The 14,677-nt window shown below is 53.5% G+C and overlaps 5 protein-coding genes across 5 annotated transcripts; 1 reads left to right on the forward strand and 4 right to left on the reverse strand.

The window, feature by feature from the left end:
- Positions 1-346: 346 nt before the first annotated feature.
- On the forward strand, positions 347-5,101 carry G647_05355 (uncharacterized protein; the record flags this gene model as incomplete). The annotated part of the gene is made up of 1 exon (XM_008729686.1): positions 347-5,101. One exon carries the CDS (start codon positions 347-349, stop codon positions 5,099-5,101), a length of 4,755 nt encoding a protein of 1,584 aa, XP_008727908.1.
- Positions 5,102-6,917: 1,816 nt separating this feature from the next.
- On the reverse strand, positions 6,918-8,645 carry G647_05356 (uncharacterized protein; the record flags this gene model as incomplete). Its single annotated transcript, XM_008729687.1, has 5 exons — positions 6,918-7,673; positions 7,728-7,967; positions 8,088-8,255; positions 8,308-8,387; positions 8,438-8,645. 5 exons carry the CDS (start codon positions 8,643-8,645, stop codon positions 6,918-6,920), a joined length of 1,452 nt encoding a protein of 483 aa, XP_008727909.1.
- Positions 8,646-8,858: 213 nt separating this feature from the next.
- G647_05357 (uncharacterized protein) lies at positions 8,859-10,003 on the reverse strand (the record flags this gene model as incomplete). Its single annotated transcript, XM_008729688.1, has 2 exons — positions 8,859-9,742; positions 9,790-10,003. 2 exons carry the CDS (start codon positions 10,001-10,003, stop codon positions 8,859-8,861), a joined length of 1,098 nt encoding a protein of 365 aa, XP_008727910.1.
- Positions 10,004-10,296: 293 nt separating this feature from the next.
- G647_05358 (uncharacterized protein) lies at positions 10,297-11,323 on the reverse strand (the record flags this gene model as incomplete). The annotated part of the gene is made up of 3 exons (XM_008729689.1): positions 10,297-10,508; positions 10,653-10,884; positions 11,003-11,323. The coding sequence occupies 3 exons, from the start codon at positions 11,321-11,323 to the stop codon at positions 10,297-10,299; spliced, it is 765 nt and encodes a 254-aa protein (XP_008727911.1).
- A 1,382-nt stretch (positions 11,324-12,705) lies between these two features.
- G647_05359 (GDP-mannose transporter) lies at positions 12,706-14,027 on the reverse strand (the record flags this gene model as incomplete). Its single annotated transcript, XM_008729690.1, has 4 exons — positions 12,706-13,142; positions 13,194-13,577; positions 13,629-13,716; positions 13,776-14,027. 4 exons carry the CDS (start codon positions 14,025-14,027, stop codon positions 12,706-12,708), a joined length of 1,161 nt encoding a protein of 386 aa, XP_008727912.1.
- Between the last annotated feature and the right edge of the window lie 650 nt (positions 14,028-14,677).

Here is a 14,677-nt window from a genome sequence, read left to right on the forward strand (position 1 = left end):
GATGTGACCTCTGCGTGGCTCGGCCTTGAACCGGGCATCGCGCTTCCTCAACTCTTTCCAAGACCACGACTCGAACAAGCTGCGATTCTCCCACCTAGACGCGCGAACTGTATATCTCTCTTGCAATCGGTCCTGTGTGTTTCTTGCTTTGAGCCTGAAGCAGAACTCGTGGAACCGCATGCTGGCCGGAGCAGGTAGATGACATGGTCATCCATGTCCAGCATGCCATCCAGTGCTTTGGACAACCACACATCGAATGATCCGTTCCAGCATGGCCGCTTGACGGTAGCCAGTGATGCAGTCAGCCGTCAAAGCCGGCACATTAAAGGTCTAATCAGCTCGCAGCATGGCATTGCGAGGTCCGGCTTCGGCGTTTGAGAGCGAAACCTTTGGCCAAGATGCGTCCTTTCGACTTGAGCAACCCGTCGGCTCCATGTCAATATCCCCGAGCGGACGTGACGTGGCCTTGGCCTCCAAAGAAGGGCTTCACATCATCGACCTGGACTCGCCCTATTCTCCTCCGCGGTACCTCCCACACCGAACACCCTGGGAGGTGGCTGATGTGCAGTGGTCGCCGTTTGCAGCACGAGACTATTGGGTGGTCAGTACATCGAATCAGAAGGCACTAGTATGGAATCTGGACGCCCGGTCATGGCAGGACCCGATTGAATTCGTGCTGCACGGCCACACTCGAGCAATCACCGACATCAACTTTTCCGCTCACAATCCCGACGTCCTGGCCACTTGCGCCGTGGACAGTTTTGTGCACTGCTGGGATTTGAGAGCACCGTTGCGGCCGGTCAATTCCTTCTCGGATTGGTTTGCTGGCGCCACTCAAGTAAAATGGAATCGGCAGGATGAACACGTCGTCGCAAGTTCGCACGACAAGTTTCTCCACGTCTGGGACGACCGAAATGGCGCGTATCCCGTACGGACCGTCGAAGCTCACGGGACCAAGATTTATGGAATCGACTGGAACCGACATGATCACAACAAAATCGTCACTTGCTCACTAGACAAGACGATCAAATTCTGGGACTTTGAGCGTGAAGAGAGCACTCTTGAGCGCGAAATTGACACCCCATTTCCCGTCTGGCGGGCTCGCCACACTCCTTTCGGATGGGGTCTCCTCGTCATGCCACAGCGCGGTAACAGTGACTTACACCTCTACGATCGGCGGGCGGTCCATGGAGTGCTTGAGAGCGGCCGGGTTCGCCCAGTTGCGACATTCAAGGGTCATGATGGCCAGGTCAAGGAGTTCCTGTGGCGCGCCCGAGGAAGTGTTGTTGATGGCATCGATCAGCGAGACTTTCAGTTGGTGTCTTGGGGCACCGACCGAGAGCTGAAGCTTCATGCCATTGAGCCCGAGATGTATGCGGACATCGGCTACGAAAAAGGCGTCTCTAAAGTCCAGCGGCTGAATTTCACCCGCAAAGGGGCCATCTACAAAAGCTTCCGCGATGTCCCTGGGGATGCGGACTCGCCCATGGAGGATGGACCTCGAAGTGACATGATCGCCCGTCCCGGCCATTCCACCCATTTTCGGCCTCGAAGCAGTACTAGTGTTGGCATGAACAAAATCCCCGTTTCCCAATTCCGCGGCTGGGTGCAAGGCGGCCGCCATGGCCAAAGATCTGGCATGCATGGCAAGGGAAACAGTCGCCAGAGCGCCGACCCCATTGCGTGGCTGAAGAACGTGAAGATATCATCATGGGACCCCGACACGTTGGCGGAAGAGATCAGACACGTTGGAGAGAAATTCAAACGAGTAGAGTTTGAGATGGTCGATATCTCTCATCGCAAAGCGGTCATGTCTTTGGAGGCTCCATGGGGTGACGACCAAGCCCAAGTCTTTTTGAGGGTGGAGATGAGGTTCCCTAAGCTGTACCCGCGAAATGCAAATGCCATCCTGACCTTGCAGAAGTCGGCTTTCCTCGACGAGGCCAGGCACAGACTGATCACCACCGAGCTGCACACAATTGCAGAGACTTACGCCTCCCGGAAGCGGGGATGCCTTGAAGCCATTTTGCGGTATCTGCTGCGGGAGCAGAGTCTCGAGCAGATTGTTGGTTGGGTGCTTGGAGAATCATTGGTCGACTCCAAGATCTTCGAGACCGGCGCGGTTCCGGAGGACGACGAGAGCACCGACAGCGACGACGACGAGCTCGAAGGTGTACGGGAAGGCCTTGATGCATCGGCGAATGTTCTTGTGCCAATAGCCAAAGGATGTGGTGCTCTGTGGTCTGAAACAGGAAAACTGGTCTGCTTCTTCCCAGCCAAAGGCAACGAGCCTGCCTCGTTTCTAAGCACGCTCGGCGTCAAGGATCTCGAAGATTCGCAGTCAAGCAGATTATTCGAAGGCTTTGGCCGTCTGCATACAAGCTCTCCCGCCCGAAAGACCACGACGGGTACCAAAACAGCCGACGACGATTCGGATTCCGAGACGTCCGAGTCATCGTATAACTCCTCGAGCACCTCTTCGTCATCCTTTGAAACCGAGCAGAACGAACGTGGGGTCTCATCATATCGAGTCGGCGTGTCTGGTCACCAACATCGCTCACGCTCGCCCGACCGGTCTAACCACTCCACGACTGGTGGTGGCGCAAAACTGAACGAAGTCCCTCCCCGCAAGAGCGCCGTCTCCATCCGCACGTTCGATGATTTAATCCCTTCCAAACGCGAGCTTGCCGTGGAGTATCATATCTTCGGCAATGGTCAAGACGTTTGCAAGCATAATGCTGCGGTCGCCCAAGACGCCTCTCTGGATGATCTCGCATCCGTGTGGACGCTTTTGGGGCTCGTGCTTGACGACGCTGTGCCCCTTGAGGTCGTCTCTGAACTGAGCCACACTACTGCCCAGGATATAACAATCATTGCAAGAGCAGTGGCAAGGAAACACAAACAGAATCGCATGATAGCCGGGCTGCTACGTCGAGAAGCCATGGGCAGAACACGATGGGGCAACCATCCCCTTGGTGCACACTACTTGCTCCCGGCCATATTCGACCACTTTGAGCGGCTCGGAGACGTACAAATGCTCGCAATGCTCGCCTGTGTCCTGGCCTCCACGCTCAATCACGGTCTCATACCCGGGGAGATCCTTCACAAGCAAGGGCTGCACACCCCGAATAATGATCAACTAGTCCAGGTTGACTACTTTCCTTCGGGATCTGTGGCCAGATCTGTTCTACAAAGGCTCCCGGATCCAGAGGGATATGTCCTGATCGACAACCAAGCAATTCCTCCCAGTCCTGGCCTGCAACCTCCAAGTAGCGGCGACAGTCAGCGGAGGCCATACCTCAGCCTAATTCGGCAAGGGAGCCAATTCTCATCTCGGGCACCTAGTTTCGTGGCTGATTCTTCGAGCGATCAAGCCCACCCTTACTCTACGGCTGTCTCAGTGTCTACATCTCCGGAAGGGAACAGGCCAAGCAACAAGTCGCTCTCCGGCATCACGTATTCTACGGCAAAGGCTAGTCTGTCGGCGCTGACGCAGTCGTACTCCAACTCTCCTCCTAATCAGAACCCGTCTTCCAACTTTGCATCGAGTCTGAAGAAGTATAGCCCGTCCGGGTCATTGACTCCGGGCTGGGTGCCGTCTGGACTATTCGGAGGGCAGCATACAAGCCGGAATTCACGTACTTCTTTGCAGAACGGGGACGGCGGCGCACAAGAGGGTCGCGAGCCGGCCAACCGCTCATTCGTATCCTCGTCGACCTTTCCAAGCTCGCGCAGAAGCCACATGTTCCAGACCTCGACCCACCGACGAAGCGTCAGATCAACTGCTGACACGGATGTGTCGGAACAGACGCAGCGCAAGAAGTCCCCCCGACGCAAGCGACTGAGGACCCGACTACTCAATCAGGATCAGTTTGATCTCGATGGCTATCCATCCACTCCTCTTCTGGGTCCGCTGCTTGCATGGAAGTGCAAGATGTATCGCGCAAGCTATGCTCAACTTCTCAACGTCTGGCAATTGCCCGTTCAGCGGGCTGAAATGCTCAAATTTGACGGAGTTGTCGCGGAAGAGACTGTCGCGCCGTCACGACACCGCAGCTCGGCTGGTCAGCAACAGTCGTCTAGTCTGGGCCGCCCCCGAAGGAAGACGCTGACATCTGCATCTCGGGCCACAAGCCCTGGTTTGACTATAAGGCAGTGTTGTTGCAGTTGCGGTGAACCGTTGGCACCGATTGAAAAGAACAGAGTCCCGATCGGATGGAACTGCGTTACTTCCGCTTGCGTAGCGTACAATCCAGCAATAGGCACCGTCGTCAACAAAGTGCCCAAACGCGGAGCGTGCGCCATCTGTAATACTTCCATCAAGGGGCTGGCAGTACCGTGCCTACAGTGCGGACACATGACATGCTACGACTGTGCTCAAGGGTGGTTCGGCACTGACCGCGCGAAAGAGAACCACAAGGTCCATTCCCGACGCTCGTCAGACAAGTCCGAACTCTCTCCGATCGAGGACGAAGACGACATCTCCACGGCGTTTGAATCCACAAATTTCGATGCCAACCCAACCTGCCCGACAGGTTGCGGCTGTTCCTGCGCAACGCTCACCACCATCCAAGTCCCCTACCCGTCCACAACGACGCCAGACCTCGACAGCAGCAATGCCAATGCTGAGCACGAATACCTCGCCCCACCTCACCTGACCCATCAATTAAGCCGCAGCAGTGGCGCAAGTTCCACTCTCCAACGGTCTTCGAGCCTCATCGTCCCCGGACCGTCCTCGGACAATAGCCCGGACTCTGCACTAGCGGCAATCCTGGCCCTCACGCAATCTCACCAACGTTCGAAATCCGTACATCTAGGCGGGGCGGGGGCGGGAGCGGGAGCGGGATCGAGGAGTCGAGGCGCCAGTTCCGTCGCGGAATCGCAGGCCCAGAGTCCCAACCCGTCGTCGCATGAACACGGCGGGGGCGGTCCACGGGCAGCAGCAGCAACGACAACGACAACGACAACAGTGGATGACGAGACGAGTCTCAACCCCTTTGCGGGGACCAAGATCGCGACACTGGGCAGAGGGATCGGCGCGGGCTTAAGTCGCGGGTTGAGTTCCAAGGCCAGCGACGCGACGATCCGAAGGGTCAAGTAGGATGGGACCCGACCTTGATGGCGTTGTTTCATGGCAAAGGCAGCCGTGGGTGATAGGAGCTCCGGCGCCACGTGCGGCGGGGAAGATCTGAAAAAAGAAAACAAAGAGGGAGGGACATATCGGTGATTGCAGTACGTGTAGGTGTGCACGTGCACGTATTTTGTAGGTGTATGGTGTACAGATGGACAGGTGGGAATGTAGGGCGCAATATGGAATCTCTGTACTGTACTGTACTATACAGGTTGTACCAACACGGCGCTGATCGTTCAGAAGCGGACAATACAACACCACAAGCTTAAAGCGTCAAGGCTGCGGCTGGAGGCGGGAGACATGTATTTGTACGGAGTATGTCACATTACAATACTCCTGAGCATACTACAACACAACACAACACAACACGACGCAACACCGCACTACATAATGTAATGTGCATCGATCGATGAGCGACCGTGTTATTATATATTCATGCATTGAGGGCCAATATCGGTGCCATGCTACTTCCTACCTATGATACCTATCGCACTATATATAGTTAATTATATACCTTACCCACTGAAATTGTAGGATCTAGGTCTGTCTACTTACGCTACTGTATGTACTGTGCAGTGTGCAGTGTGTAGAGGGGGGATACATAGCTAGATAAGTACTTTGTACTCTGTACAGAGTGCGGGAGGCTCCGACCCATGCATGCATGCCACGATGGTCAATGTACTGTAGTCCGTACAGTAGATCACAAACTTGTATCCTCTACTGTATGTCCACAGTACGTCCCCGTCCAGTCCAAGGGAGGACCCCTGCTTCGCATTCAAAGCCTCGTATTCTACCTCGTACAGTACATAGGAAACGCTCGAGGACTTCTCTACGTACTACGACCTAGGACTGTTGCTGGGTTTGGCTTGGCTTGTTCCTCGGGGCCTTGGTCAGTGGCTTCCCATGAGCCCCACTGCTCTCACATACATACAACACAGAAACAGTACCACTCAGCCAGGAAATGTAGGCAAGTATATATCCATCGTCCCTTCGCAAAGAAGATCAGTGATTACATGTTTCAACACCAACGTCAACGTCAAAACCAACTTCATCAAGGCCATCCCTTTCCATGCTATTCAAGGCATGGCTGCAGCTGTAAGAGAAAAATATGTTGCTTGCACGCATGTGTCTCCATGACATGCGAGAGAATGGAAGCTGTCCAAGTGCATTACCATTCGGGCTTGCGCAGCCTGTCGCCTAAACTCAAGCCTTACTGTATATACTTCTTGTCTTGAGCGTATCCATGGAGGGAGACAACGATGCTTGTTGCAGGGTCAACCTGGATGTGACGGAGACATCTCCGCTTGAGAACCAGGACTGATCGTGTATCTGCACCTCTCACCTACAACAAGTAATGGCATTACTCTGCAGATCTTCCGTCCGTCACCTCTGAGCAGGTTGAGTCCAGCCTTGTTATAGGACATGGCCCCATGCATGATTTGCTCAGGGGATAGACGAGTTTGGATCGCCACAACTACGCGCGGTCAAGTCAGCAGCTCTCAAAACACACAAAAATCTCGAAATGTTATTACGGGATCAGGTCCCTATTGACCGATCAGCTTTGCTCAAGTTATGCCCTTTTGTGATACTTTGCCTGTCCAACCCGTAAGTTGGGCCGTCTCGCACTTTCTCGGCCATACAAACCACAGGCTTGCGTGAAGAAAATATTGCTAGTCCATGTTCAAATCAACGACGCGGAGGGGAGATGAATTTCTGCTGTTCGCTTCTTTGGAGGACTCGAGAAGCTCGATCTGACAATGTCAGCTGTTCGGGACACCAGTCATGTTCATAAACCTGGAGGGGGCGGCACTGATGCGTAGCCACCAGAGGGCGGAGGCGGTGGTGGTGCACCGCTACTTTCTGCTGGCGGAGGCGGAGGTGGATTTGCATCACTGCCTGGCGGTGGAGGAGGAGACTGCTGTTGAGCGGCGGCCTGTTGCTGGTAGTAGTTGTAGTAAGCAACGTAGTTCTGATAGCCGCCATAAGCAGCATAGGGATCGCCTCCTGGCTGGCTCGCATAGTATTGTGCGTATTGAGCTTGTTGCGCCGCAAGGTCTGTCGGGGAGGCAGCTCCGGGAGCAGGAGTGGTGGGAGTTGCAGCATAAGGAGAATTGTAACTGTTGCTCTGATGCGAATAGCTGTTCTCGCGATGGCGATCTCTCCCGTAGCCGCCGTAGGACCCGCGGTTGGCATCAGCTCCGTAGCCGTCGGTGTATGTTTCCATTCTCGTCGGCGGCGGGTTTGCTTTGAAGTGCTCGAAGTTGATGCGAACGTTAGCAAGCAAATCTTCACACAGCTCCTTGGCTTTCTGAACCATAGGAGGTTGAGGCCCTGCAACATGAAGGTACATGGGCTCGTCCGACTCCTGGCCCGTGCTATGTTCCATAAAACCCGATCCACGGCCTTTGATCTGAACCCTGCATCCGGTTTCTTGCTGAATGTGCTTCACATATGCGCCACCTTGACCGACTACCTGAGCACGTAGGTTGAAGCCTGGGATGTTTTCCATGTCGATGGGAATCCGTTCCTCAGGCCATTTTCTCTGCCACAAATGTGAGCGAACGGGTGTGACGCATCGCAAGCGATTTGTACTTACTCTACCGAACTCGTCTCGCTCAAATTGCTCCGGCTCTCGCCGTCGGAAGCGTCGCTCGTCGACCAGATTAGGCAATTCCTGTTGCATGAGCTCCTCAATCTTCGCAATAGCTTTCTCGAGGCCGGCCTTGGATGTGCTGGTTACATGAAGATACAACGGAGGGTTCGTCGCGGTAGCCATGGTCTTGTCGGGATAATATGAGCCGCGAGTGGTGACGTCGGCACCGGTCTCTTCTTTGATCTAGGAAGACCAAATACGCGTCAGTAAAAAGGGCTTATGCATCTCGAACTGATCCGCCTCGCTAGATGGGCTAGCACAGCACCGAGAGACGCGTCTTGGGCCAGGAGGGCGTGTGTTTACCATTTTTTGCGTCGACCCTTTCGTCAACGTGTAACGGTTCCGCAGGTCGTTGACTTCGATATCCTTGATGTAGTCACCATCGGCAACGTAGATATCTCCATCGAGCTTCGCGGTGGCTTGGGTGGAAGAAGGGGTAGCGGAGTTGGGGGGAGGCGTGGCTGTGGACGACTGTGCAGACACTGTGAGCGCACACTCGGTTATCGGATACGAGAAAATTTACCGAGCGGACAGGAGGGACATCGACATGTTGAATACCCTTGCGAGCTTGTAGCTCGGCATTGATTTTGGCGGCCGCCGCAGCTGGAGTAGATTAGCTGTGCCCCAAGGACCAAAAGAAGACCATGACATACCGGCAGCGGCGGCCGGGTGAACAGGAGTGCTGCGCCTCTCACTAGCTGTAGGGCTTCTACTATCTCTGCCGAGTGGACTGCGACTTCTGCGTGACTCGGGCTGGCGGGAGGAAGGAGATCTGGACCGTCTGTCAAAGCGAGACGCTTTGCGCGGCTCTGGTTGCGTCTGATCGAAGCGTGATCGCTTACGAGGCGCCTCTTCCGACATGACGGGATCTCCTACGGGCGTTCACGGTATCACAAAAGATGTGTGATGTAGCGACGCTATGCAAGGACTTTCGTACCGTGGTAAGTGAGAAAAAAGTGAAAGAAAGCTGAATGGGCCGATGGAATTTGTGGAGAACGCCGGAATCTGGGTTTCAGATGCAGCTCGATCGAGTGTCTTGGCACGCTAGCCTCAATATGGCTTGGGCTTCTACGGTCAGTCACTGTCATCGTTTTCGCCATTCCGCTTCCTTTTCTTCTTCGGCGCTGGACTTGCAGGGGCATCTGTATCCTCTAGCACGTAGCATCTGGCATCACGCTCTTCACCCCTCCAAGCGCCTTTCCGTTTGCCCTCATCGGTCCTGTCCTTCCCCGTGGTGATTTCCCCAGCAGTCCTCGCGTGCCGATACCCTGCATATGCAGACCAGGGAAACTTGAAACTCTCCACTACCTTCAAGCCACAGTGACGGGCTAGGTCGCGGATGTTCCAGAGCGTATACGGCTCGCCCTCAAACAGCGTGACGAGTATCTGGCCATTTACAGCCCCCGGATTCCGGTGCTTTACTTCGTCCAGCATTTCTTCATGGTCACCATCGGCGTCCCCCACATCCGATCGCACTCGTGCTGGACGATCAGGAGAGCTGAGCAATGGTTTTGCGGCTTTGAAAAATCCAACGAGAAGTTCTTGATTGTACCTGACTTGCCTGTTGACATCTGTACTGAGGCCTCCAACGTGTGGAAAGTTGAAGACAATCTTCGTAAAGGGGGTGTATGCCCGTAGAGCCTTCTTGTGTGCAAAAGAAAGCTTGACAGCATCAATTCCGTAGAGTACGGTGACAGCGGGACCCCCTGGTGGCTGTTCTTCATCAAGACCCGCGTCTGCCATAGGTGAACTCGGCGGAGATGGGGAAAGCCCTTGCCACTCGGCCTCGTTGCCATTAGAGCTCTCTCCGTCGTCGTTCACTGCTGATTCAAGCCGTGCTATGGTCTCTTGGACGTTCGGATATTTGCTCTCGAGCACATCCTTGGAATCGTAGCACGTAGCTGTGATCTGCCTAGCCTTCCGGAGCTGTTTTAGTGCTAAAGAGAAAGAGAAGTCCCCTATCACTCGTAAGCATATACCTCGACCGCCAGGTTTTTTATCTGACCTTCGCCAACAAGTAGCACGTTGTCATATGCGGTAAAAGGTACCTTTAGCCGTCCGTGCGGCGGTCCATTTGGACTTGGTTGCTGAGCAGCACGCGTGCTCGCCTGGGATCTGGGTTGTTGACTGTGCTGCCTTCTGATCACCCTGGACTTGTTTATCGGTGGATTATCGTGATGATTGCTGTGCTTTCGGGCATTGCGCTTGACCTTGCCCATCTATTCTGGTCAAAAGCACGTGTCTCATGCCAGAGCGTCAAGGCAGCCAGTCTCGCAGCCGATGTACTCGTCAAACTTCGCATCTCAGACACACCGAAAATTTACGGACTACGGAGGATCAAATGGACATTCTGCTACAATACAAGCCCTTACGATTGGAAACAATTTGGGAGAAGTAGTGCCAACGGTAGAATACCAGCCACAGTCGAGCCTAGAATAGAAGATGAGTTCGAAGAAGATACAATTGACCAATAGTGTATACAGTGTACACAGCTCCAGCCAAATGGACTACACTATTTCTTCGCATCGTCATCCATCCCATGCTTGATCCAGCCCAAATTCGTCTTCAAATACGTATTGAACACCTGCGGTTCCTTCTTCTCCATAGCATCCAAATCGACCTTCTTTGGCGTGTCGTACCCCTTCTGCACAGCCGGTCGCTGCGCCATGCGTTTCTGCCACTCTCGAACCCGCGGGAACTCGTTAATGTCGATACTAGCGAACCCTGATTGTGGGCGCACATGTAAGCTTCAATGAAAATGGTGTACAGTCTACGTACGCAGAACATAACATAATATCATTCATGCGTGTCAACAAGAAAGTAATGTAACAACTCCAGATCACGCACACAAGCGACGGGCGTACGTACCTAGGAGGTTGGCCCACGACGAGATGGCGATGTCCGCAATCGTGCACTTGTTTCCCACCAGGTACCCGGACTGGGCGTCCTGGAAGTGCTTGTCTAGCGTGCGGTACAGGCGTCGCGTCTCATTGACGTATCTATCCCGAGAATACTGCTCGGGCTGATCCGAGAGGTTGTAGCGCACGAAGTGGTTGGCTTGGCCTTGCATCGGGCCTATCCCGGCATTCTGGAAGAAGAGCTGTGGTCACTGAGTTAGAGATATTCCGAGAATCTGCCCGGAATGCCGCTGCCACGGGGAGCAGATCGGTCTGCTTCGCCATATAGCTAGCTAGCTAGCTAGCTAGACTGGTACTGACCCAATTGTTGGTCTGATAATACTCTTTGCTACCCCTTGGGTACGAGATCTTGTGCTCCGTGTCGTACCGGTCTACGAGATACTGTTGGATACTGCCAGACTCGAACAGATTGATTGGCGTTCCATCTTCCAGGGTGTCCGTCAGGGCAGGAATACGACCATTGGGGTTGATATCAAGGAACCATGGTTCCTTGTGTTCGATTGCTGGCAGGTTTAGAGCGACCATGTCGTATTTGAGCCCAAGCTCTTCGAGCGTGATGGCGATTTTGTGTCCATTAGGCGAGAACGCCGTGTAGAAAACTATCTTTTGTTTCTCGGTCATGGTGAGGTGTTTGTTTGACGATTGGGGCCGACTGGATGCAGAGCTGAGTGCTTCCTCTCATATGAGACTGGGACTTCTCTCATACATCAGCTTGTTCATGGTGCTGTGGTGGCACCTTGAGATATATGGCAGCCATGGAAATCGAGTCCCGGATCCATCATGATCTACGGACTGTAACTGGGCACCGAGGAAAGCATCCAATCAGTCTGATATCTGGATTGGTCATCAGGTTGGTATTGCGAGCCCCCTGACGGACGGAGGGCCTATCTCTTGGCCAACTCCGGTGAGCATTTGAAAACCATGCTTTTGAGATGCTGGACTTGATTGCGGCTCGAGGGGTCGTCCGGGGCTGTCGAGACAGAGCGGAAGAACATCTTGGCTCAATGGGGTGGTTATGATGTGAAGGCAAATCTGAGATTGACAGTCAGAGGGTGATACCTCAAGTCCAAAGTCCTCTTCGTTTGGGAGTATTGAAGAGCTCGCACAAGGGTCTCGACTTCCGACAAGATTCTCCTGTGTTTATTAATCCCCCGCAGTCCGCGCAAGAAGGGGGTCAGTGAAGCGGATTTGCACCGCCATTGGGCAAACACTCGTGGACAATTAGTGAGCAAAAGGTAAAACTTCCCCACCACCAGCACCGGCTCAGTACCTTATAGCGCAAGCACCCGCTGATGCCCTGTGTGCATGTCCCACGTCGCGACTAGGTATCGGCATACCAACCCAATACGACGGCACCGCGGAGCTCATACTGAATAGGTCCCTCGAGTATTCCAAGTAGACATTAGATTGATGTAGGTGATGCAAAGGAAGAAATCTCAGATGCGGAAGGTTTGGTGGTGCCAAGAAATACGGCGTCACATTCAAGCCAAGTAGCGCAAGAGACTCACGTGATGGTCTGGCTTCGTGAGGTTTACTCCGTACTCCGTACTGATACCTGAATTTGATGCATGTAGCGGAAATTTCATTACTGATGAGCGCGCTGCTAGTGTTCTAGATGTAGTGCCAGCAGAGTTCCACTCAGTTGACCATTCATTCTCTCAACTGGCACCTGAAATGGCTTGCCGTTCGTTTCGATTCGCAGCTTCCATCTGCACAAGGAACTCCTGTCGTCATCGTCTTTACTGGCCGTTGACAGCTACAAGTACAGTAATCCCGAACAAGGCGTAGTCTAAAATTCTAGTTGGTTGCGAATGGTTGCGAATACAAGGACGATCCTAGGCGTGTCCGTGAAAGCAGGTTCCGTGACTGCCGCCCATTGCTTCCACCTCGCTTTCCCGACGAAGCAACACCATCCTGCCTAACGCCTCGCAATGCAATCAAGTAAGTCTTCCGTCCATGAAGCTGGGAGAAAAGGCGAAAGATCGGGGAAGAAAGTTGCTCGCTCACGCCTTCAGGCTGTCCCTGTTGCTCTGGCTGCTAGCGCTCATGGTGTTGGACGTGGGAAGAATTGTTTTCGGTTTCGAGGATTCTCGAACTTTGGCCAGCGCGTAGACGATGCCACTGACAAATCCAACGAAAATAGCAGAAACACTTGGGATCGTGACTGGGGCATCGAAGAAGATCAGGCCAGACACTGCAATAGGCAGTTTGTTCAAGGCACCGACCATTGAATAGGTGGTCGATGATGTCGCTCGGACGCACCAGGCTGAGGTATAGGAGATGAAGATCGAGGATAAGCCGGTGAAGATCATGGCGCCAATTATTGCGTTTCTCGCGTCGATGGGGAAGTTCTTTGCGATGTTGATGGCAGACCAGTCTTCAACGACCAAGGAAGAAACCAGGAGGATGGGAATGGTCAGGAGATTGTTGTAGAACATTGCTAAGAAAGAAATCAGCCTTCTCGTTCGGGGTGTAGATCTTGTTCACTCACTGTCAAAGTCCTTGAAGTTGGTAAGCTTGATCCGCTTCCGCATACCCAGCACGTATGCCGCAGTAGACAAGCAGTTGACAAGCATCCAGATATATCCTGAATTCAGCGTCGCCAACTGTGCCGTAGTGGCAGAACTGGCAGAGCTGTGTGATTCCAAGGCATGCTTAATGTCCGCCCAGGCCGCAATGACGGAGCTGAGAACCATCAAGCCGAAGGAGAAAAGCGCCATGGACGAGACGGAACCGCCAAACCATAGAACTTCACCGTAGGCGATGAGGATTATGGTCAAGTTCTTGAAGATAGTGTACACAGGAATCGACAGGTATCGCAGGGCCTTTGTGCTGGTGTAGATCATCCCGATCAACAGGAGGGAGATGGGAAACCCTGGCGTCCGTTAGCTGATGTACCACCTCCGCGATTGCCTCCTTCTCGTACATTTCTTTGCCTCATCTGTCTTGAAATCTCGGTAGGTGATAATGCCAGCGGTTTTGCAGGATTGAATCGCCACGACACACACAATTGACTGTGGCGCGAGGTGTCAGCTGAAACCCGGGAATTAGGGGCAAATCTGTCTCGACATACTTGGACTGCCAGAAGGAAGAAGTTCAAGTTGTAGTCGGGAAATGAGAGAATGTATTTGTTGGCGACTGTCATTAAAATCGACGAGGCGCAGTAGCAGACAACAGGCAGGACAGGGTTGTTCTGCCAATTTGACGAAGGCGGATTATATCTCGGAATTGATGGTTGAGGAGCGTGATGGAAGGTCCTGCCCTGCTTCTCGCCGAGCTCCATATCGTTCCCTTCGAGGAATCTCTTTTTCTCCTCTTCAGCCATTGCTGCAGATGGTGACTCGGTTCTGGTGGGGACTCTCGACGATGGAGCACAAATGCCTGCGGGCACGTCGGAACGAACGTGGAGGCTGCAAATGAGGGCGGGCAAGGCTCTATGAGCAGGCAGAGAAGTAGAACAGTCCGAACGTACGGAGTGGATGGGCAATTGGAAATGAAAATGCCAGGGTGTCGAAGGTGAAGTAAGTTACGGGTCGACGTTGAGATTTAATTGCATCGCCTGGAAAGGGGACAGAAAAGGAGTGCGACGCGCAACGTGAAGGTTTCGCCGCTCCGAAGTGGCTGCATTTTCCTCATGGTGGCTGACGTGCGTGCATCAGTCCCCTCTGCAGCGCCGATGGGCACACGCTAGGGGCCTAATTAATGCCTGCAGCCGTGCCTGAAGAAGCCACGACTCAGCCAAGCCTGCTCGCTCGTCTACCACTAGCATTCCGCCATATAATTTCCGATATCTTAGCACTTTCCCCTTTCCTATGTTTTGAGATGTACTTTGTATATGGCTATTTCGCTTCTCAATGCTTCACCATGACTTCCGGAGCGCCACAGTCGCTACTTTTCGGTAAAGGATTGGCTGATTGTTGGTACGATTCTCTCCTAAGCCCAACCAGGAGTGAAATACCTTTTCAGGCCATTTAC

The sequence above is a fragment of the Cladophialophora carrionii genome (genome assembly GCF_000365165.1).
Source record: "Cladophialophora carrionii CBS 160.54 unplaced genomic scaffold supercont1.4, whole genome shotgun sequence".
Classification (NCBI taxonomy): Eukaryota; Fungi; Ascomycota; class Eurotiomycetes; order Chaetothyriales; family Herpotrichiellaceae; genus Cladophialophora; species Cladophialophora carrionii.